Raw genomic sequence first — 23,677 nt, 5'->3', positions numbered from 1 at the left:
CCGGCGAGTGACACAGCAGGGCAGAAGGGCTCAGTCCCCAGCGGGCCTGGGCACACAGTACCAAGGACAAAGCAGGCAGATATTTCTTTGCTGAGCAAGTAGGACTTGCCTTCATTTTGAACAGGGTCTCTCAGGAAGAGGCCTCATCAGGCTTTTATTCCCCACTTTTTTCTTTTTTTCCACTTTTTAGGGCTGCACCTGTAGCATATGGCAGTTCCCAGGCTGGGGGTCCCATCAGAGCTGCAGCTGCCGGCCTCCACCACAGCCACAGCAACACAGGATCCGAGCTGCGTCTGCAACCCACGGCAATGCTGGATCCTTAACCCACCGAGCGAGGCCAGGGATCGAATCCTCAGAGATACTAGTCGGGTTTGTAACCGGCTGAGCCACAATGGGAACTCCTTATGCCCCACTTTTGATAGACATTCAAATACCCAGACATATTTATCTCCTTCTAAACAGCAGTGCTCCCGGAGTGACAAATGGCACTGCCTTGAGTGTCTGAGAGCTGACAGGAGATGAGGGGCCTGGGGGCGCAGGGCACACTGGCTAGCACATGACCAGCTCCAGATAACTGCTGTCATGAGAGACTGCAGCCCAGGCTGAACAGAGGCTCCGACTATTTCAAGGGAAGCTGGCAACCTAGATTTTGATGTGAAATCTCAATTTTGAAAAAATGCTAAGGCAGAGTTCTCTTTTAACCATGTGGAGGCCAAAGCTGACCCTCAAGACCTGGTTCATGACCTCTGCTTTTTTTTTTTTTCCTTCATTTTTTGGCCACACCTGCGGCATATGGAAGCTCCTGGGCCACGGGTTCAATCCGAGCTGCAGCTGCTAACTACGCTACAACTGCAGCAATGCTGGATCCTTAACCTACTGTACTGGGCTGGAGATTGAACATGTGCCTCCCAAGAGACACCACTAGATCCTTAACCCCTCTACCACCATGGGGACTCCCATAACCTCTGTTGGTTTTTTTTCTTTTTTTCTTTTTAGGGCTGCAGGGGCGGCATATGGAGGTTCCCAGGCCAGGGGTCTAATCAGAGCTGCAACCGCCAGCCTACACGACAGCCACAGCCACACAGGATCTGAGCCACGTCTGTGACTTATACCACAGCTCACGGCAATGCCGGATCCTTAACCCACTGAGCGAGGCCAGGGATCAAACCCGCAACCTCATGGTTCCTTGTCGGATTCGTTAACCACTGCAGCATGACGGGAACTCCAACCTCGCTTTAAAAAGACCTGGGCACACAATGCATTTAGCAGCACAGAAGGAGCCCTTCCCTGTGTACAGTGACACCAGAGAGCAGGGCCTCACCAGGGCAGCAGCACAAGGTAAGGAGCAAGATCTTCCTGGAGTCACTAGCCAGACTCTAAGCCACGCTCCTTTGGGGAACGAATTATAACCATCCCCAAACCCTGGCTTTAGGTTCTATCATTTAACGTACAGGACAGTTTTATCTTCCTCCCACTTCCAATGTCACGGCTTTCCTAACTTCCACTGAAGACTATTCTACCTGGACCGGAAGCAGGGTCCCCACCCCGCTTTCCTCCTCTCACTGCACCACAGCCTCTGTTCCTGCGCCCAAAGGTGAAGCGGGTCAGGAATCGCTTGTTCCCCTGTCGTCCCACCTCCTCCTCCTCAGTAGAGTCACTCTGTTAATTAGGCATCCGACCAGTGGGAACACAATTACAAGCTTGATCACAAAAGTCAATCTGAATGCCCAGGCTGACCATTCCACGTGAACCTTTACAGCAAGGCTTAGCGCAAAGCCTGCGGAAAATGGAGGAGGCTAATCAAAAGCAGGAAGGATTTCAATTAGACTGAGCCTTCTGGAGTTCCCATCGTGGTGCAACGGAAATGAATCTGACCAGGATCCATGAGGATGCAGGTTCAATCCCTGGCCTCGTGCAGTGGGTTCAGGATCCGGCGGTGCCCGGGGCTGGGGCATAGGCCGGCAGCTGTGGCTCCAATTGGACCCCTAGCCTGGGAACCTCCAGAGGCCTCAGGTGCGGCCCTAAAAAGACCAAAAAAAAAAAAAAAGACTGAGCCTTCTTACATTCTGTAAAGCAAAAGAAAATCCTGCTTGTTTCTCGGTTGGGGAGGGTCAGGTCCAGAAGAGGGCTTTTAATTGCAACGCACTGAATCTACACTTGACAAAGATCTCCACTGCTGCACAGATGGAGTCAGCCCCGCTCGTGCGAAGCCCCGGGCAGCTCACCAGTTCCTCCCTCAGCTTTCCCAACGTCTCTATGTGGTTACTCCGGGTGCTCAGCATACCCGAAAGCTTCTCCATGAGGATGTCGTATTTGCTCCTCCTGTGAGAAACACAAAAACGTTCATTTTTTCGGAGCTCCTGCTAAAGATTGCCAGTTGTTTTTTTGTTTTTTGGGTTTTTTTAAAATGACAAGATTTAAATAACATTATCAAACTACAGAACCTTGGTCCTAAGTCTCAGAGATCATCCAGCCCAACTCCTTTGTTTTACAACAGGAGAGTCTGGGGCACTGAGTGGTTCAGCCACAGTCACAGCCCCCTAACTAGTGGCCGTGTACAGACCAGACTGTCTGGCTAAAACTTTAATGAAATGACTCTTTAAAATGCCTTGCATCTTCTGATGATACTTTAAAGTTTAGGGAGTTCCCGTTGTAGCTCAGCAGTTAATGAACCCGACTAGGATCCATGAGGATGGTTCCATCCCCGGCTTTGCTCTGTGGCTTAAGGATCTGGCATTGCCATGAGCTGTGGTGTAGGTCACAGATGCAGCTCGGATCCTCACAGATGCAGCTCGGATCCTGCATTGCTGAGGCTGTGGTGTAGGCTGGTAGCTGCAGCTCCAATTCGACCCCTAGCCTGGGAACTTCAATATGCCGCAGGTGCAGCCCTAAAATGCCAAAAAAAAAAGTTTAGGAAGCAACTATATATACATTCCTTACAAATCACTTGGTAAGGAAAGACAGGGATTATTTCATAAAGAAGTTAAGCTTTTATAAAATTCAGGCACAAGACATGAACCCAGGTCTCCTTCCTCAAGATATTTGGCCATTAGAATTCAGAGTAAAACACCCATCAATTTAATGGTAAATAATTAATTAATAAATAATTTAATTTAATCTGGTGTACTAAGAAGCCTACTTTAGGCCACCACGATATCCAGAATTTCAACACGCTAGCTTAAAAATTACATGAGACACAATTTTATGTCCTCTTTATAGGCAGATACATTCGCTTTTTAGGGCTGCACCCACGGCATATGAAGGTTCCCAGGCTAGGGGTCCCATCAGAGCTACAGCTGCGGCCTACACCACAGCCACAGCAACACCAGATCCAAGCCGTGTCTGCAACTTATACCACAGCTCACGGCAATGCCAGATCCTTAACCCACTGAGCGAGGCCAGGGATCGAACCTGCAACCTTAAGGTTCCTAGTCGGATTTGTTACGCTGTGCCATGATGGGAACTCCCTTTTTTGTCTTTTGAAGGCAGTCGACATCTGTGCCTTCACTGATTCTTTCATTCATTGAAAGGCAGTAAAAATGGAGAAGTCAGGGTTCTCTTCCACTGAACCACAACACGAACTCTTGTCTCCGTGAGTTTTAAAGGCCTAAGACACAGGCTCAGACAGAGAGGTCGGGAAGCGTTCTGCCGTCTACACACTGTACCTGTCCATGTGAAACCGGTTCAGGAGGAGGAGGATCGAGTGCTGCTGGGTTCCCGTGGGTAATCGGATCACATGGGACTGCATCGTAATGAGCCCGTTTTTGTTCAGAATTTTCCTGTGATAGTGGAGCTTCCCAGCATCAACCCTGGACAAGAGGAAGAGTGTGGGCATTCATTTCACTTTGCAGGTGCTTTTCACCCCAGAGTGCAGACAGCCTCTCTCCGGAGGTGACACCAGAGACACACATGTGGCCAGTCCATCTAAGAGAACCATCACTGTGAGACAGTGGCCTTGCAAAGAGCAGCCGAGCCTCAGCCGAAGAGCACACCTCCAGGAGAGGCAGAAGGCGAGAGGCGGGGGGACACGGAGTGAAAGGGATGGCCGGGGTCGGGTGGGGAACACGGGATGATAAAGGTTAGCAAGGGGCTGATTGGCCATGGGCTGCGGATGGTCTCAATTTACGCCCACTGCTCCAGCATCCCTTCTGCTCAGCTCCGCCTCCCACTCTCAAAATGTCCAAATGCGTGGACAATAAATGCTCTGGTCTCCCCAGGGCCTCTTCAAAGAGAAGGCACTGTGCCTCCCAGCACCATGGATTCGGGGACCACCCGGGTGGCAGGGATGAGAGGAACGTGGGAGATAAGTCAGCAGATCCCTGCTGGCAGGGGGGTTGGCAGGGGGCGGCTGGGGCAGGGTCCAAGGGTCAGGGAGCCCTAGTGTTTAAAACAGAGAAGCAAAGCAGCCCCCTCACTTGAAAGCGGTGCTGTGGAGGTCTCGCTGGAGCTCGCCCTGCCACCGGGACCGGCCGAGCCGCTCCAAAATGCAGTAGGAGAAGTCGGGGAGCTTCAGGTCGGGGTCGCCCTCCAGGCCGATCAAGGCCCGGTACCGCATGTCCTGGGAGGCGACGATGATCAGTTTCTTCCCCCACCTGCAAATCAGAAGCCACGGCAGGAAGAAATCGCTTGAATGGATTCTTAAGAAAACCGAAATACGACAAAGCAGAACCTTAGTGAACCATCATTTTCCGCTTCTTCTTAGAGGTTCCCAATCCCCCAGTCGAGGGGGTTTCCATCTTAGACCCACACAACGTTCGGGGGAACAGAGCAGCTTGCTGTGTCCTTGCTTGGAGCCCTCAGGCCAAAGATTAGACTTCCAACTCGCACCTAGAACATTCTACACACCCTCGCTGCCACCCTGCCCTGCTGGTCCTCTGCCCCCACATCTTTAGGCCACTGCTCCTCATGATCTGGGTCACTGCTCAGACACCAATAGCTCAGGCCTTCCTGAAAATGCTAACCAGAGTCCACCCCCACCTCTGACCACTTCCAGACTCTTCGCAGCACCGAGGACTCTCAGAAATGACCTCATTCAGGGGGCCCCTTATCCACTGGCTCCCCAGGACATCCTCAGTGCCTAGACTGGTTCTGGGGCACAACGGGGACTCTGGAAGTTCCTGTCAAGTGAATCAGCTCGCCTACTGAACTGGACAGATGAAACAGCCTTGAGTCAAAAAGAGAGCAGTGGCCTTCCATGGACCTGCAGTCTGTCGAAGACCAGACCTGGGGTTACAACTTCTAACCCGACAGAACAAGCCATCAGCCAACATGTGTTTTTAGGAGCCAGGCTCATGCTAGATCCAAGACACACAGCTTTGTTTTTTGGGTTTTTTTTTTTTTTTTTTTTTTGCTTTTTAGGGCCGCACCCAAGACATATGGAAGTTCCCAGGCTAGGGGTGTAATTGGAGCTACAGCTGCCGGCCTACGCCACAGCCATAGCAACACAGGATCTGAGCCTCATCTGTGACCTACCCCACAGCTCACGGCAACACTGGATCCTTCACCCACTGAGCGAGGCCAGGGATCGAACCCACAACCTCTTGGATACTAGTCGGGTTTGTTTGTGCTATGCCACAATGGGAACACCCAAGACACACAGCTTTGAACAAGACAGGAGATTTACACTCTGGTGAGGAAAGAGGGACATAAACACCTAAGATCACTTTGGGTATCAAAAAGACTAACATGATGATGCCTGGGCTCCGGGGGACACTTTTTTTTGCCTTTTTTTTGGTCTTTTTTTGCCATTTCTTGGGCCGCTCTGTGGCATATGGAGGTTCCCAGGTTAGGGGTCCAATCGGAGCTGTAGCTGCCAGCCTACGCCAGAGCCATGGCAACGCGGGATCCGAGCCATGTCTGCAACCTACCCCACAGCTCACGGCAACGCCAGATCCTTAACCCACTGAGCGAGGCCAGGGATCGAACCCGCAACCTCATGGTTCCTAGTCGGATTCGTTAACTACTGCGCCACCATGGGAACTCCGGGGGGAAACATTTAGAGGAGTTGAGTTGAAGGCCGAATGAAGAGAAGGAGGCGGCGAAGGGAAGATTCTGAGGCAGAAGGAACGGCACGGGCCGCAGCCCTGACGCTGAGACAAGCGCCGTGCCTTCAGGCTGAAGCCCAGGGAAGGGGTTGGGAGGCAAGTGGCAGGGGCTCAAGTCAGACAGCTGCGTGGGGGACACAGCTCACGGTTCTGGCCCTGATCTCCAAGTCAAAGTTTAGTCCCAGCCAGCGTGATGCTCACAAAAGAAGCTAGAGACAAGGCCAAAGACGCTGCTCGCGAGGTTCCCATGGGTTCGGATCAGTTACCTGCCAAAGGCCTCCACCATTGTGCATCGGGGCTGTAACGCCTTGGTCCTGATTTCCTTGGTGATGTTTTTCCTCTCCTTGAAGTACCGGCACGAACCCTGGATGCCATCTTTATTCTCTAAGATCATGTGAATGGGGTAGACGTCCTCCAAAGACACCGGGTCCCGCCGGGACTCCAAAATGCCCGTTTCCAAATCAATTTCTTCATACCTAAGGGGGGGGGGGGGACAGACATCAAACCACGACTCGGCCTCCAAAGTCACACACGTGTGGCAGGCTCTTCTGACACCTGCTGGCAGAGGTGGGAGAGAAGGAGCGAGGTCACCTCATCTTCCCGCCTAACAACCGCCGGTCATCGGGACGTGCAGCATCCCTGGTGCTCTAGCCCAGACGACAGACACCTTTCCAGGAGCCTCCGAATCCACTCCGGGGGCTGAGTTGCTGAAACCAGAACCACCTGCCTGGCCCAAGTCATGGCCTTCTGTTTCCCTCCCAAGTCTGGTGCCTCGTTTCCAAACCATCCAGGTTGGCCTTAATGACTCAAGGCTCCCCTCCTTAAAGATGTCACCTTTCCATCTCCTTTCAATTATCCTTCTCGTACTTCCATCCATTTTTATGGTTTCAATTATCACTTGCACGTGAACAATTCTCACCATCAATTCCTCACTCCTGCTTTTTTTCTCCCTAAACAAGAATCCTACCTTCAATTATTCTGTTTGTTTTTGGTCTTTTTTTTTTTTTGTCTTTTTAGCGCTGCACCCGCATCATATGGAGGTTCCCAGGCTAGGGGTCCCATCGGAGCTACAACTGCCAGCCTACACCACAGCCACAGCAACAGCAGATCCGAGCCGCCTCTGCAACCTACACCACAGCTCACGGCAACGCCGGATCCTTAACCCACTGAGCGAAGCCAGGGATCGAACCCTCAACCTCATGGTTCCCAGTCGGATTCGCTTTCCCTGTGCCAAGATGGGAACACCCCATCTTCAATTATCTACATCTCAAATTGGATGAACTCAAAACCAAAGTGACGACTGGCACTCCCCGCCTCCAAAAGAGCCCCTCCTTCCCCCGCTTGGTACCACTTTCTCCCAGTCGCCTCTTATCAACAGCACAGGTGACAGCCTTTGAGTTCTGCTCCATCTTTTGTCCAGTCCGCCCCGATGTCAAGGTTTCCTCGGGAATCTTGCTCGTGACGCGTACAAGTCTAGCTGAGGCTAACTCCGGGGTAAGCTTGTCGGCCCTTTTCTTCCCTGCCTTGCTGTGAGCTCCGCATCACCTAACCCTCCACGCTCACATCACACCTTCCCCAGCGTCCCTCCACCTCCTGCCACAGTTCCCCAGGCTTCTTTTGAACACAGGGGCACCCCAGGGCCAGTGTCTCAAGGCCTCCAGTCACGCTACACCCTCTTCCAGGGGATGATCCAGGCCAACCACATGGGATGACGCCCTCATCCTGCTCAGTGCCTCCCTCCAGCCTGCTTTTCCTCCCATGAAGCCAGATGGTTCATTCATTCATTCATTCATTCATTTTTTTTCTTTTCATGGCCACCCCTGCAGCATACGGAAATTCCTGGGCGAGGGGTCAAATCGGAGCTGCAGCTGAGGCCTACACCATACCCATGGCAACACTGGATCTGAGCTGCATCTGTGACCTACTCCACGCAGCTTGCTATACAAGGCTGATCCTTAAGTCACTCAATAGGCCAGGGATTAAACTCGAATCCTCGAGGAGACAATGTCAGGTCCTTAACCTGCTGAGCCACGAAGGGAACTCCAGATGTTTACCAAAGAGTTCTCCACTACGAGAACCCAAAAGAACCTGGACCTCAATGGGTCTCAGAGTACATTCGGCACAGAGTTCCCATCCTGGCTCAGCGGTTAACGGACCCGACTAGTATCCATGAGGTTGCGGGTTCGATCCCTGGCCTTGCTCAGTGGGTTAAGGATCCGGCATTGCTTCGAGTTGTGGTGTAGGTCGCAGACACGGCTCGGATCCCACATTGCTGTGGCTGTGGTGTAGGCCAGCAGCTACAGCTCCGATCAGACCCTAAACCTGGGAACCTCCTTATGCCGTGGGTGTGGCCCTAAAAAGACAGACAAAAATAATAATAATAATAATAATACATTCTCCACCTCCCCTCCTCCCTGGCTCAGCTTCCCAGCCGGCTTCTGGGTTCCCTATTACAGGGAAGGGCATCAGCGTTCACTCGGGCGCCCAAACATCAGGAGCCAGACGGGGAGTTCCGGTCGTGGCGCAGTGGTTAACGAATCCGACTAGGAACCATGAGGTTGCGGGTTCGGTCCCTGCCCTTGCTCAGTGGGTTAACGATCCGGCGTTGCCGTGAGCTGTGGGGTAGGTTGCAGACGCGGCTCGGATCCCGCGTTGCTGTGGCTCTGGCACAGCTCCGATTCAACCCCTAGCCTGGGAACCTCCATATGCTGCGGGAGCGGCCCAAAGAAATAGTAAAAAGACCAAAAAAAAAAAAAGGAACCAGACGGCACCATCCTCCATTCCTACCTCTCCTTCGACTTCACAGCCCATCAGCCACGACATCCTCTCGATTCTTCTACCTCTTGTCTGATTCCATCGCTTCTCCTCTTCATTCTCACACCCACCATTGTTTGTGATTGCTACAGATCGCTCAACTTTTTTTTTTTTTTAATGGCCGCACCCGAGGCACATGGAAGTTCCCGGGCCATGGGCCGAGTCTGAGCTGCAGCTGTGACATAGATCGCAGCTGTGGCAACACTGGATCCTTAACCCACTGCACTGGGTTGGGGATCAAAGCTGTCTGCCGCAGAGACAAGGCTGGATCCTTAACCCTACTGCACCAGAGCGGGAACTTTTCGACTTCACTCTTTGCCCATAGTCTGATCCTCCCTTCAGTAGCTTAGGCTTTGAGTAGATTGAAAAACCAATCCAGTCCAATTGGTTAAGGTCAGAGTGAACTGAATCCTGAACCCAGACTTGCTGGATTCAGATTCTGGTTTCTGTCCTCACTAGCTGAAATCACTTAACTTCTCTGTGCCTCAATTTTCTCCTCAGGAAAATGGGGATAAGAATATTCAACTCTACTTTTTTTTTTTGTCTTTTGTCCTTTTAGGGCCACACCACAGGCATATGGAAGTTCCCAGGCTAGGGTCTAATCGGAGCTGTTGCCGCCAGCCTGCATCAGAGCCACAGCAGTGCCAGATCCGAGCCGCGTCTGCGACCTACCCCACAGCTCACGGCAACCCCGGATCCTTAACCCACTGAGCGAGGCCAGGGATCAAACCCGCAACCTCATGGTTCCTAGTTGGATTCGTTTCCACTGTGCCACGATGGGAACTACAGCAGCTCCACTTGTGATGGAATATGATGGAGGATAATGTGAGAAAAAGAATATATATAAATATATGTATACATGTATGACTAGGTCATTTTGCTGTATTGTAGGAACTGACAGAAAGAACACTGTAAATCAACTACGATGGAAAAAATTTAAAACATTAAAAAAAAAAAAAAAAGAATATCCAGCTCCTGGAGTTCCTGCTGTGGTGCAGTGGGTTAAGAATCCAGCTGCAGCGGCTTGATCCCTGGCCCGGTGCAGCGGGTTAAAGGATATGGCATTGCTGCAGCTGTGGTGTAGGTCGCAGCTGGGGCTTAAATTCAATCCCTGGCCGGGAAACTGGCCATTAAAAAAAAAAAAAAAAAAAAAGACTATCCAGTTCCTAAAGGTTGTGTAAAAATCAAATAACTTGCAAATAACTTGCTATATGTAAGGATCTTAGAAGAGTCCCTGCTTATAATAAGCATATTTAATAAGCATATAATAAGCATACATAATAAGCATATAATAAGCATAAGGAACTAGGGCGTTCCCTAGTGGCTTAGCCCAACTTGTGCATGCCTCGGTTGGGGACAAAAAAAAAAGGTATATGTAAACATTAACTATGATTCCCCACTCACTACCTCCAGTTCTACACTTCAACCAGTCTTATTTATCTTCCTTTAGGCTTTCGAATTTGCTGTACTCTGTCCAGAATACCCTGCCAACTGGCCACCTGAATCCAACCTTTTAAGTCTTGTTTTTTGTGGGGTTTTTTGCTTTTTTAGGACCGCACCCACAGCATATGGAAATTCCCAGGCTAGGGTTGACTTGGAGCAATAGCTGCCAGCCTACACCACAGCCACAGCCACACTAGATCCAAGCCAAGTCCGAGACCTATGCCACATCTCATGGATCCTTAAGCCACTGAGCGAGGCCAGGGATCGAACCTGCATCCTCATGGATACTAGGCAGATTCATTTCCACTGTGTCACAACAGGAACTCCTTTAAATCTTGTTTTAGACCAGATTACCTCTGGGAACCTCTCCTGCACCTCACCATAGGGCTTAAGAGTACAGACTCGGGGAGTTCCCACTGTAGCTCAGTGGATTAGGGATCTGGCATTGCCACAGCTGTGGCACAGGTCACAGCACTGGTCTGGATTCCATTCCTGGCCCTGGAACGTCCATATGTTGAGGGTGTGGCCGAGGGGAAAAAAAAAAAGAGTACAGACTTGGGAGACAGATGCCCTGGTTTTGAATCAACACTCAGTCACTTCCAATCTCCACGACTGAGGGACAGGTTACTTAGCTCTCTCCACCACTGTTTCCTCCTCTGCAAAATGGGGAAGACAACCACCTTCCTCGTGGAGTCACTGTGAGAAGGAAGTGGGTTCCATCTCCCAAAGCTCCCAGAACAAGATCTTAGAATAGTATCAGGCCATACCAAGAGCTAAATAAATGTGAGCTATTATTACTACTATTATTGTTGTGGTACAGCTGTCTGGTTGCCTTAGGCTCTCTAGGCCAGCAGGGAATGAATGTTCCATTAAGGCTGGTTAACTCCACTGTCTGCAGCCTTTTTTTTTTGGGCAGCGCCCGCAGCATACCAAAGTTCCCCGGCCAGGGATCGAATCCCAGCCACAATAGTGGCAACGCCTAATTCTTAACCGCTGGGCCGCCAGGGAATTTCCATCAACTTGACTCTGGTCTCGCTCTTAAGAGCCTTCTGGCTCTAAAGCCAAGCTCCATTTAGAGAAAATACTCTTTGAAACCCAAAGAATATCCTCCCAGTCTTGCCCAATGCCACCCTAAACAGACACGAACATAATGGGACATCACCGAATCACCCCGAACTCCATCAGACGCCTGGGCCCCGCCAGGCCCGAGGGACCCCGAATCAGCCCTAGTCCGCGCCCCCATCGGACTGCGGGTCTTCCTTTCGCTTCCACTCCTTTCTCTCCGCTCCCGAAACGACCTGGACCCCTCCCAGCTCCATCAGACCCCGAACCCTGCCCTCGCCCGCCCACCCGGAGGGCCAGGCCGCTGACCGGTCCTGGAGCTGGAGATCTGGTCGTTCCCGAGGCTCCTCGTAGAAGCTGATGCCCGGATGCGTGGCAAGGGCCTGCCACAGAAACTCCTGTGTGTAGGGCTCCAAAGGCAGCGGGAAGGGCGGCACTCGTGTCTCCAGACGGCTCCAAAGCGCGGGCAGACACAGGCCATCAAGCCCCTCCAGGGCCACCTCGTCCAACAACGACTCTAGCGCGTCCATTGCTACTTCAGTTGGCTGCAGCTGCGGCGCCTGCGCACACGCCGCGGAGGGCCCTAGTCCATCGCGCCTGCGCACAACGACCAGCAGCCCGGAAGGCGGGGCGAATCCAGGGACTGGAGGAGGAGTTCCAGAGCACAGTCGTGACGTAACTCCCTTTGGGGCGGGTTCATTGCGTAGAGCTCCACCGCCATTGGTCGGGAACTCCGCAGTAACCAGGGGAACTGCAAACAGTATAGGGGCCGCTTCCGGTGCGAGCACCCGGAACCACCGCCTCCAGGGATGGACGGTGAGTGTCCGTGGGCCCCTCCAGGGGGTCTGGCAGTTACTCTCCCATCCCTCCTGAGGGCCCTCTGGGAGGAACCCTAGGCCACAGACAGCTGGACCACCGCTGCCTGACCCAAGGTGGTTTCCGTCTGAGGGAAAGGGAGCCTTAGTGTTCCAGGGTGGGAAGAAGAGACTGGGGGGAGTGGTCAGTGATTTGGTCGCTGTGCTGCCTGTCGTCGTTGTGGAACCCGGCGCTGTCCGGGACCTCAGTGAAGGGGTTTTGTGTGGGAAAGAGAAATAGAGGACTGAGGGGAATTTTGTGTATCCTGGGATGTGGAGCTGTGGGACATGGGAGTTGGTAAGAGGGAAAGCGTCGTCGTGAGTGCAATCATCAGCTGTCGACAAATGGGACTTGATAAGGGGGGTAGGAGGAGACTAGGGAATACTCTCTTTCTGTGCTTTGCTGCTTAGAATGGTTCAGTGCCGGGAACTCTGTAAGAGCTGTCGGGCAACTGGCTAAGCTTCCTAACAGTCTTTGGAGGTCAGTGTTATCCCATTTTACAAACGAGGACACTGAGGCTCAGAGAAGTATCTTGCCCCAAATCAAAGTCATCAAGTGACAGAGTGAGGAAAGAGCCCAGACACAGTCTCTTGGGTTTTTTTGTTTTTTGTTTTTTTAAAATGGGTTTATTACAGAGGTTGAGATTTAGAAGTGATTTTAGAAGCTCTTCATTCCAAACGATGCAAATGCAGATGTTTGCAGGGGCAAGTCTAGTGGGCTGGACTGGGCTATGACTGAAAGTCAGTTTCTTTTCTGAAAGGGAAGCTTCTCACTCAGCTCCAACCAATTATTTTCCCACGGCACTTCTCCAAATGTCATTATGGCCAATCAGGCTGAAGGTCAGATGCAGCCTGTGGGCCACCATTTAGGGATTCCAGATAAGAATCCTAGGATTGACAATGAAGCAATCCAAACATAAGCTACTCTGAAAGCTCATTTTATAAATGGGAAGACTGAAGTCTAGACAGACGGGTAGAGTTGGCTGGAATCCACATCCTTTTCCTCATTATACTCCTGTCCCTCACTTCTGGGAAAGTTGTTCCTTTGTGATATCCACTTAATGCATTATGAGAAAAAATGAATGGAACAGTGTTCTGTGCTTCAAAGACATCATTGCCCTTTGTACTTCAGAGGTACTATAAAATGTTATTCACTGGTTTGCCCAGTGGAAAGGTCATTGTTCCGTTGCTGTAAAACAGCAGTACTCAAATCTTTCTTTGGTCTCAGGATGCCTTTATGCTTTTACCTCAAAAGAGCTTTGTGTATACTATGCCTATAATATTTACCACATCAGGAATTAAAGCTGACAAAATCTTAAAAAACATTTATCATTTATAAGTTCATTTAAAAATAATAGCAAGTGGGAGTTCCCGTCGTGGCTCAGTGGTTAACCAATCAGACTAGGAACCATGAGGTTGTGGGTTCGATCCCTGGCCTCGCTCAGTGGGTGAAGGATCCGGTGTTGCCGTGAGCTGTGGTGTAGGTCGAAGACGCAGCTCGGATCCCACATTGCTGTGGCTGTGGTGTAGGCTGGCAGCGACAGCTCTGATTGGACTCCTAGCTTGGGAACTTCCATGTGCCACAGATGCAGCCCTAAAAGACACACACACACACACACACACACACACACACACACACAAACTTAGTAGGAAAAGTGGTGTCGTTTTACATTTTCTTAAATCTCTCCAATAATCTGAAATAGCAAGACATGTTTCTGCTTCAGCAATCAAACTGTTGTGTTGTTATTTTGGCTGATGTATTTGAAGAAAATGGGGCCTCATGCAGATATATATTTGGAACAGGGAGTATTTTAATTGCCTTTTCAGATAACCCTGAAAGTAGATATTCTTTAACACTATTCCAAAAATTAATAAGTGGTAACTTCTCAAAGGTTAGTCACAACGTGGCATCTGAAACCATATTGGGGAATTTTGCACTCTGTTACATTAAAACCCATTGGTCTATTGGAGGTCCAGTCATGGCTCAGCAGAAACGAATCTGGCTAGTACCCATGAGGATGCAGGTTCGATCCCTGGCCTCACTCAGTGGGTTAAGGATCCGGTGTTGCCCTGAGCTGTGGTGTAGGTTGCAGATGTGGCTCAGATCTGAGGTTGTTGTGGCTGTGGTGTAGGCCAGAGGCTGCAGCTCCGATTCAGCCCCAAGCCTGGAAATCTCCATATGCCAAGGGTACAGCCCTAAAAGACAAAAAAAAAAAAAAAAGAACCCCCCCAAAAACCATTGGTGTGTCTTGCTGTTTGGTTGGATATTTTACCCATGCATGATTTTGTAACATTAGACATTGGTCATTTGGGAAAAAAAAAATTTCTTTTTGTCTTTTTAGGGCCACACCTAAGGCATTTGGAGGTTCCTAGGCTAGAGGTCGAATCCGAGCTGTAGCTGGGGGACTACGCCACAGACGCAGCAACATGGATATGAGGCGCCTGTGCCACCTACACCACAGCTCATGGCAACGCCGGATCCTTAATCCACTGAGCGAAGCCAGGGAAAGAACCCATGTCCTCATGGATACTAGTCGGGGAAAATGTTAGTCCACTGAGTTATGCAAGTCTTCTAAATGTTGACATTAGAAATATGATATTAAATGTCATATCATTGAACAGTAGCAAAAAAAAAATCACATTCTTTTTTTTTTTTTGGTTTTTTTTTAGGGCTACACCCGCGGCATATGGAGGTTCCCAGGCTAGGAGTCCAATCAGAGACACAGCTGCCAGCCTACACCTCAGCCACAACAACTCGGGATCTGAGCTGAGTCTGCGACCTACACCACAACTCATGGCAACGCCAGATCCTTAACCCATTGAGCGAGGCCAGGGATTGAACTTGCAACCTCATGGTTCCTAGTCGGATTTGTTTCCGCTGTGCCAGGAGCTCCCACCTGTCTTTTTTTTTTTAAAAAAGAGTTTAAGTGGAGTTCCTGTTGTGACTCATCGGTTAACAAACCCAACTAGTTAGTAACCATTAGGACTCCAGTTCGATCCCTGGCCTTGCTCAGTGGGTTGGGGATCTGGCATTGCCATGAACTGTGATGTAGGCCAGCAGCTACAGCTCCAATTCGACCCCTAGCCTGAGAACCTCTATATGCCACTGGTACGGCCCTAAAATAGTAAAAATGAATTTCCTACTTGTTTTCACTTGAACACTTGAATTTTATCATTAGCAAGAAATACTGTTAGTTGTTTCCTTGAAGTGTCAGCTCACTTTTTTTGTATTTAAGAAAACTTCTGCCAAATACTCAACTCTAAATAATAGCAGTTTGTCTATAAGTTGTTTATTCAAGTAAAAGTGACATTTGATACAATATGTGGCTAATTCAGCTGGCAATTTAAACAATGGCAAAAGAGCTTCCTAGGATTAATTGTTATACTTTGGCTCATAGCCAAAGCGCTTTGTGTGTACTTCCTACTTTTTCACACAGAATATTAAAAAGATATGTCATCAGGAGTTCCTGTTGTGGCTCAGAGGGTTAAGAACCTGACTAGTATCCATGAGATCACAAGTTCGATTCCCGGCCTCCCTTAGTAGGTTAAGGATGGTGGTGTAGGCCTGTAGCTGCAACTCAGATTCGACCCCCTAGCCCGGGAACTTGTATATACCCTCAAAAAGACAAAAATAAATAAATTAATTAAAAATAAAAATACGGGGAGTTCCCATCACGGCTTAGCGGTAATGAATCTGATTTGTATCCTTGAGGACACAGGTTCAATCCCTGGCCTCGCTCAGTGGGTTCAGGATCCGTCATTGCTGTGAGCTGTGGTGTAGGTCGCAGACATGCCTAGGATCTGGCATTGCTGTGGCTGTGGTGTAGGCCAGTGGCTACAGCTCCAGTTCAACCCCTGGCCTGGGAACTTCCATAAGCCACAGGTGTGGCCCTAAAAAGATAAAAAAAAAAAAAAATGTACTCATGGGTTCAGGTTTAATAAAACTGATTTTTACTGTTTCATCAGGACATCTTTAAGTGTAATGTTTTTTGGTTTTATTGTCAGTACACGGCACTATAAAACATAATGACTGCTGGTACATTTTGGTGCCACTCAGGCTACAAGCAGTTTTACCTACTGTTGCTTTTGCATCATCAGAGCAGATACCAGTGGAAAAGCCTTAGAAATATGATGAAGGTAGTCATTGAGCTTGGGAACCCCTCCTCCTCCCAGGATCTGGGAAATACACTTTGAGAAGCATTGCCATGGACCATTTGCAAGAGGTCTGCTCAGTCACTTTCTAATCGTTACCCTCTCAGGGCTCCTAGAGCACTATTATGGCCCAATGGAGGAATCTGTCCATTTTCCAGTTGGTTTCAAAAAGGAAAAGTTTTCTTCTAAGAAGGTGTTTGCCCTACGATTATACTTAGCATTCCGAGGGTCCTTTTTCCATTGCACTTTTTAAGACTTTGTGTTTTGTGGGAGTTGCCGTTGCAGCGCAGCAGAAATGAATCTGACTAGGAACCATGGGGTTGCAGGTTCGATCCCTGGCCTCGCTCAGTGGGTTAAGGAATCGGTGCTGCCCTGAACTGTGGTGGTGGTCACAGATGCGGCTGGGATCCTGTGTTGCCATGGCTGTGGTGTAGGCTGGTAGCTGTAGCTCCGATTCGACCCCTAGCCTGGGAACCTCCATGTGCCACGGGGGCAGTCCTAAAAAACCAAAAAAAAAAAAAAAAAAGACTGTGTTTTGCATCCAATTTTATTTATTTATTTATTTTTTGTCTTTTTTTTTGCTATTTCTTGGGCCGCTCCCGCAGCATATGGAGGTTTCCAGGCTAGGGGTCGAATCGGAGCTGTAGCCACCAGCCTACGCCAGAGCCACAGCAATGGGGGATCCGAGCCGCGTCTTCCACCTACACCACAGCTCACGGCAACGCCGGATCCTTAACCCACTGAGCAAGGGCAGGGACCGAACCCGCAACCTCATGGTTCCTAGTCGGATTCGTTTTAACCACTGCGCCACGACGGGAACTCCCCTGCATGCAATTTTATAGGCACATATCTGTTGGGTAAAGTGAAGCATGCCTTAAGAAATTCTAGCCAATGAGATAAGTGAAGCCCAGCCTTGTTAGAAAGGTGTTTACGGGAGTTCCCGTTGTGGCTCAGTGGTTAACGAATCTGACTAGGAACCATGAGGTTTCGGGTTCGATCCCTGCCCTTGCTCAGTGGGTTGGGGATCTGGCGTTGCCGTGAGCTGTGGTGTAGGTGGCAGATGTGGCTCAGATCTGTCATTGCTGTGTCTGTGCCGTAGGCCGGCGGCTACAGCTCCGATTGGACCCCTAGTCTGGGAACCTTCATATGCCGCAAGAACGGGCCTAGAAAAGGCAAAAAGACCAAAAAAAAGAAAAAAGAAAAAAAAGAAAGGTGTTGACTTCCCAAACTCACAAAAACTTCAGTGTCTGCTGGGTCTCCCCAAACTGATTTGTAGTTTGGTTTAATCGCCTGTCCTAATCACTATAGCTTTTCACAAGATTTCTTCCTGGCCCATTGGTTTTGACTTTCAGCAGGTTCTTTCTGGCTCTGTGATGCAGCTTGGGGTAATGCTCATAGGTTTTGTGGGCCAGAGGGTCCTGGATTTGAATCTCAGCTGTGTCCTCTGACCTCTCTGAGCCTCAGTTTTCCTATCAGTAAAGCGGAGGTGATGATGAAGCTTGCCTTGTTTTGCGTGGCAATCCATTGGTGATTATTGTGGGTTTGGTGAGACGATGCATGAATGCACCTAAAACCAAGTCTGGTGTATGAAAAGCACTTTAGAAAAAACTTTTAGGAGTTCCTGATGTGGCTCAATGGTAACAAACCTGACTACTATCCATGAGGTTGTGGGTTCGATCCCTGGTGGGTTAAGGATCCAGCCCTGCTGTGAGCGACAGTGTAAGGGGCAGATGAGGTTCGAATCCTGGGTTGCTGTGGCTCGTGGTGTAGGCCAGCAGCTGCAGCCCCAGTTGAACCCCTAGCCTGGAAACTTCTACATGCCTCCGGCACAGCCCTAAAAAGAAAAAAAAAAAAAGTTTTTAAATTGAAATGTAGTTGATTTACCATGTTGCGTTAATTTGTGCTGTACAGCAAAGTCATTCAGTTATACATACATATATACACTCTTTTTTACATTCTAATATAGAAGAATAAACAGCATTCCTATGTGGCAGGTAATCCTGCCACTATATGCAAATGTGTAGACTTCTTCCACCTGCTGACAGAGGAAGGAGCAAGGAATCTGGGGAAACTCTCCAGTAAATAATAACCTTTGTAATTAGCTCACTCTTTGCTTAAGAGAAAACCCAGTGTTTGACATTGTTTATTTACGGGAAAGGCAATTGGCAACGCATGAGTCTTCTGCCTCTGCAAATGTTCACCTTTATGTCAGTCGAATTTCCCCCAGTGCTTTTAAACTACAAGATGGCCTAGGAAAAAAAAATTCCACTCAGTTTCCCAGGAACATAATAATTAGACAAAAGTTCAGCACATCGAGATAATTAGAAAGGATTTTAAAGCTGTTCATTTGCTTTCGTTCCCCCTAGAGCGAATATTCGACATTTCCCCTGTTTATACTGTTCATTTGCTTAGCAAACTTTCTGAAAGAATTAATAATGCCGAGATGAAATTTAGCCTAGCTTGTCTAAATAATCCCAAACTGCAAAACGGGTGACGGTTGAATTCGGAAGGTTTTGCTAAAAGTGCATTGTCAGCCTGTCGGCTGTTTTCAGTTCTTGTGTGGTATTTACCTGGGCTCCTGGTGATTTGTCTGTTTCTCTTCCTACTTAAATAAGCCAAGCCAAAAAAAAAAACCAACAACAACAACAACAAAAAAAACCCAAAAAAACTACACACACAATGCAATAAAACAAAGCAAGCATTCAACAGGCAAAATAAATGTGTGGTCCACGTAGCTCTGCATCAGTTCTGCTTTCCTTCCTTCTTTGCTTCCATGCTTCTATCTGATTCATTCCTTTTCTCTGGTCTGTTCTTCAGTGTTTTTTCCATCCTGTTATTTTAGCTCGCAGGGCTTGGCACATGCTGCCTCTTTTTCCCTGGGGCAGTCCTTCAGTGACTCCACACTGCAGCGCCTTTTGTGTGCTGGGATCCAGAGATATCAAGATAAGATTTAATCCAGGTTGAGTTCCCATAGTGGCTCAGTGGTTAACAAATCCGACTAGGAAAGACTAGGAACCATGAGGTTGCAGGTTCTATCCCTGGCCTTGTTCCGTGGGTTAAGGATCTGGCCTTGCCGTGAGCTGTAGTATAGGTGGCAGACGAGGCTCGGATCCTGTGTTGCTGTGGCTGTGGTGTAGGCCGGCTGCTACCGCTCCGATTGGACCCCTAACCTGGGAACCTCCATATGCCACGCGTGCAGCCCTAGAAAGAACAAAAACAAAAACATCCCAAAAAAACCCATTTAATCGAGGTGAATAGTTGATGGGAATTTACTGTACATTTTCTCCAAACTTCTCTGTAAAGTTGAATTTTTTCCCCCTTCTTTTTATGACCACACCTGTGGCACATGGAAGTTCCCAGGCTAGGGGTCCAATCAGAGCTACAGCTGCTGACCTAAGCCACGGCCACCACCCGATATGAGCCGAATCTGTGACCTATGCCGCAACTTGCGACAATGCCAGATTCTCAACCCACTCAGGGCCAGGGATTGAACCCGAATCCTTGTGAATACTAATCAGGTTCTTAACCCACTGAGCCACGATGGGAACTCCTCTGTAAAGCTGATTTTTAAAAAACATGTAAGTTTTAAAGAATGTTTAACCTTAAAAAGCAGCTATGGCAAATTTGAAAATGAAATCTTTGTATCAGAGGTTGCAAATTGAGAGCCTTTGGCTGAGTCAGCCCACAGGCATATTTATTTGGCCCATGTTTATTTTTACTCTTTCTTTTTTGGCCACTCCCGAAGCAGGCAGAAATTCTGAGGCCAAGCATCAGACCCAGCCACAGCAGTGAGGATGCTGAATCCTTAACCGCTAGGCCACCAAAGAACTCCATTTTTCTTTTTTTTTCTTTCTTTCTTTCTTTTTTTTTTTTTCTTTTTAGGGCCACACCTGAGGCATATGGAAGTTCCCAGGCTAGGGGTCGAATCGGAGCTATAACCGCTGGCCTACTCCACAGCCACATCAAGGCAGGATCCAGGCCTCGTCTGTGACCTACACCGCAGCTGAGGCCAGGGATCGAACCTGCAATTTCAAGGTTACTAGTCAGATGCATTTCTGCTGTGCCACAATGGAAACTCCTTTACTTTTTTTTTTTTTTTTTGGTCTTTTTGCCATTTCTTGGGCTGCTCCCGTGGCATATGGAGGTTCCTAGGCTAGGGGTCGAATCGGAGCTGTAGCTGCTGGCCCAGCAACTGGGGATTCCAGCCTTGTCTGCAACCTACACCACAGCTCACAGCAACGCCAGACCTTTAACCCACTGAGCAAGGCCAGGGATCGAACCCGCAACCTCATGGTTCCTAGGCGGATTCGTTAACCACTGCGCCACGACAGGAACTCCATCCTTTACTTTTTGAATTAGTTGTCAACATTAAAAAACGGGGAAATTTCTCATACATATCTGATGATGGTGTTTTCTTAAAATTATCAGTCAAGTCAATGTCGCCATCTCGATAAGTATCAATACAGATAACATCAAATTGGAATTTCCCCCGTAGCAGCAGTTCCCCCTTAGAAGCTCATCACAGCCCCTACCTGGCTGGCTTCCAGCATTGCCTCTGGTGCCTGCATGGGCCCCATAGGCATTTGAAGTTACAATTCCACTCTAGTATTAACTGGGACAATTTTGAAAATCCTCATCGACTGCATTGTGTGCCATACTGTGTTTTACTGGTTCTTTCAGTTTTAGTCTGGAAATAAAGGAGGGAGGGGACGCGATGTAGTCTCTGCCCTTAAGAACTTCATAGTTGGAGTTCCCTTTGTGGCTCAGCGGAAACGAATCTGACTAGTATCCATCCATGAGGACGCAGGTTCGATCCCTGGCATCGATCAGTGGATTAAGGCCCCGGTGTTGTGATGAGCTGTGGTGCAGGTCGAAGATGCAGCTTGGATCTGGCATTGCTGTGGCTGTGGTGTAGGCCAGTGGCTATAGCTCTGGTTCGACCCCTAGCCTGGGAACATCTGTATGCCATGGGTGCGGCCCTAAAAAGATACAAAAAAAAAGAACTTCATAGTCTAGTGAGAAAGCCAGACATAAACAGGTAACTATAGTCCCACTTGGGGATCCCCAGACGATAACATGCCTTGCCCAAAACACTCTGGTCCACTACCGGCTTTTTGTAAATAAAGTTTTATTGGAACACAGCCACACGCATTTGCATCCAAATACACACCCAAGTCTATGGCTGTGTTTATGCTTCAGTGGCAGAGTTGACTACGCGTGACAGAGACCATATGGCCCACGAAGCCAGAAATATTCACTGTCTGGCCCTTCACAGAAGTTTGCCAGCTTCTGCCACGAAGGATCCAATCTGGTTCTTCAGACCGATCAGTACGATGCTGCTCATTTGACACCACGCCGCCAGCCGGTGGCAGAACCAGGACTTGGCTGAATAAAGTCTAGACTTTAGGATGTCTTCAGAGACCTGTTGTAGCACTGCCCCTGCCCGTGTGTGGCCCAGTTCTCACACCCGGAGAGCCAATTACACGCTGGCAGAAGAATAGACACGTTTATAAGATGCTGCCCTGGGTTACTTTCTTAGCTCCCCCAGGATCTTACCCTGCCCTACACCTCTTTTCGCACAAGGAGAGGGCTTGCTAGAGCCACAGGGTGGATTGGAAGAAGCTTGGAGCTGTTTACAGAGCATTGCAGGCAGGAATTCAAGGGAGCTTCCCCTGTTCTCAATACCACTTTACGGACCGCTGATGCCCTGGGGGTTTGGAACAGCCCCTCCAAGTAGCCTTAACAACTGCCCTGTGGGAGTCCCCGTGGTGGCTCAGCGCTAAGAGTCCACCCCACTAGGATCCATGAGGATGCAGGTTCGATCCCTGGCCCTGCTCAGTGGGTTAAGGATCCAGCATGGCTGTGAGCTGTGGTGTAGGTGGCAGACTCGGCTCGGATCCTGCGATGCTGCTACTGTAGTGTAGGCCAGCAGCTGTAGCTCTGATTTGACCCCCAGCCTGGGAACCTCCATATGCTGCGGGTGTGACCCTAAAAAGCAAAAGCAAAAAAAAAAAAAAAAAAACCCAAAAAACAAAAACCAAAATTTAGGATGATGACACAAGAATCTTCTCTTGCATCTTTTCTGTAGGGGGGAAAACCTCTCAGACCTGCCCTTTAAATGGCGACTTGGACTTGACCTCTGTGCCAGGGAGACAAGTTCGGGGACAGGGAACCAGAAGTATCATGCCATCAGGGGGGCCATTGCCCTCAGCTCCTGACAACTGTTGCTAGACAGGAATGCAGGCCCTGTATTGACCGATTTTTTAGGTTTTCAAAAGAATCCAGAACTTGAGATTTGTAAATGTGAAATCACCCAAGCTTTAAATGTTGGCTGAAAAAGAAACTTTTTTAAAACAATTTGGAAACCAGACAATATATGGGTTGGGTTTAGCCAGTGTGGGACTTTGGATGTAGCCTGATCAGTATCCTTTATAAGAGGTAGAGACCGAGGCAAGGTGGGAGTGGGGTGGAATTCAGAGCCCCTGATGGGCACCCCCTCCCCCACCCCCGGGAGTGGAGAACAAGGCCCCCACATTCCTTTCAGTGCAGCGCCCTTACCCCGCCACAGCCACAAAGCCTCTGCCCTAATGAGCCTGCGCAGTGGGAAGTTCTACCTCCGGCCTCCATTGAGACGCAGATTTCATTTTAAACCTGCGGAGGGGGACCCACTTCCTCTCTTCCTGTCGATGCTCACCTGTGCCTCCCTCATCCCGGGAGGCGTGGAAGGAGCAGAGCTCCTGGACTCTGACTAAAGGGGCTCCAATTCTGGTGACGCCTCTTCCCAGCCACATGATCTGGGGTGGGGGATAGTTACCTTATTTCTCAGTGCCTAGTTATAAAGTGGAGATTCATCGTAGGAACTTCCCTCGGGGCTGCCGTGAGAACCAAGTGAATTCATCCGCCTAAAGCCCTTAGAAGGGTTCCCAGCGTGTAATTGGCTCTCGGTGACAATTAGCTCTCAGAGGGGAGTTCCGGTTGTGGCTCAGCGGTTAACGAACCCGACTGGGATCTATGAGGATGTGAGTTTGATCCCTGGCCTCGCTCAGTGGGTAGAGGATCTGGTGGTTGCTGTGTAGGTTGCAGACACGGGTCGGATATGGCTGTGGTGTACGCCGGTGGTTGCAGCTCCCGTTGGACCTCTAGGCTGAGAACCTGCATATGCCTCTGGTCCGACCCTAAAAGGCAAAAAAACAAAACAAAACAAAAAAAACCCAAACCCCCGAAACAATTAGCTCTCAGAGGAAGGAATGCATCTTTTTTCTTAGGATGGGGGTGGGGGACCATTCTCATGTTTTTCAACATGAAAAC

At 49.3% G+C, this 23,677-nt stretch overlaps 2 protein-coding genes across 6 annotated transcripts in view; one reads left to right on the top strand and one right to left on the bottom strand.

Moving 5' to 3' along the window:
* Nucleotides 1–11,938, bottom strand: part of GTF3C1 (general transcription factor IIIC subunit 1) — a 70,298-nt gene extending 58,360 nt beyond the window's left edge. For all 3 annotated transcript variants that reach the window (XM_047780242.1, XM_047780243.1, XM_047780244.1), the window contains exons 1-5: nucleotides 11,673–11,938; nucleotides 6,311–6,520; nucleotides 4,416–4,592; nucleotides 3,666–3,809; nucleotides 2,226–2,322 (exon numbers count right to left, since the gene is read on the bottom strand). In XM_047780242.1, the coding sequence (XP_047636198.1) occupies nucleotides 2,226–2,322; nucleotides 3,666–3,809; nucleotides 4,416–4,592; nucleotides 6,311–6,520; nucleotides 11,673–11,893 (849 nt within the window). In that variant the 5' untranslated portion in view covers nucleotides 11,894–11,938. The remainder of the gene's footprint in view (nucleotides 1–2,225; nucleotides 2,323–3,665; nucleotides 3,810–4,415; nucleotides 4,593–6,310; nucleotides 6,521–11,672) is intronic.
* Nucleotides 11,939–12,135: 197 nt separating this feature from the next.
* The window catches only part of KATNIP (katanin interacting protein), a 218,146-nt gene continuing 206,604 nt past the window's right edge, over nucleotides 12,136–23,677 (top strand). For all 3 annotated transcript variants that reach the window (XM_047780241.1, XM_047780240.1, XM_047780239.1), the window contains exon 1: nucleotides 12,136–12,179. In XM_047780241.1, the coding sequence (XP_047636197.1) occupies nucleotides 12,173–12,179 (7 nt within the window). In that variant the 5' untranslated portion in view covers nucleotides 12,136–12,172. The remainder of the gene's footprint in view (nucleotides 12,180–23,677) is intronic.

This window comes from Phacochoerus africanus, chromosome 5 (genome assembly GCF_016906955.1).
Source record: "Phacochoerus africanus isolate WHEZ1 chromosome 5, ROS_Pafr_v1, whole genome shotgun sequence".
Lineage (NCBI taxonomy): Eukaryota > Metazoa > Chordata > Mammalia > Artiodactyla > Suidae > Phacochoerus > Phacochoerus africanus.
This window is presented reverse-complemented; position numbering and strand designations above follow the sequence as displayed.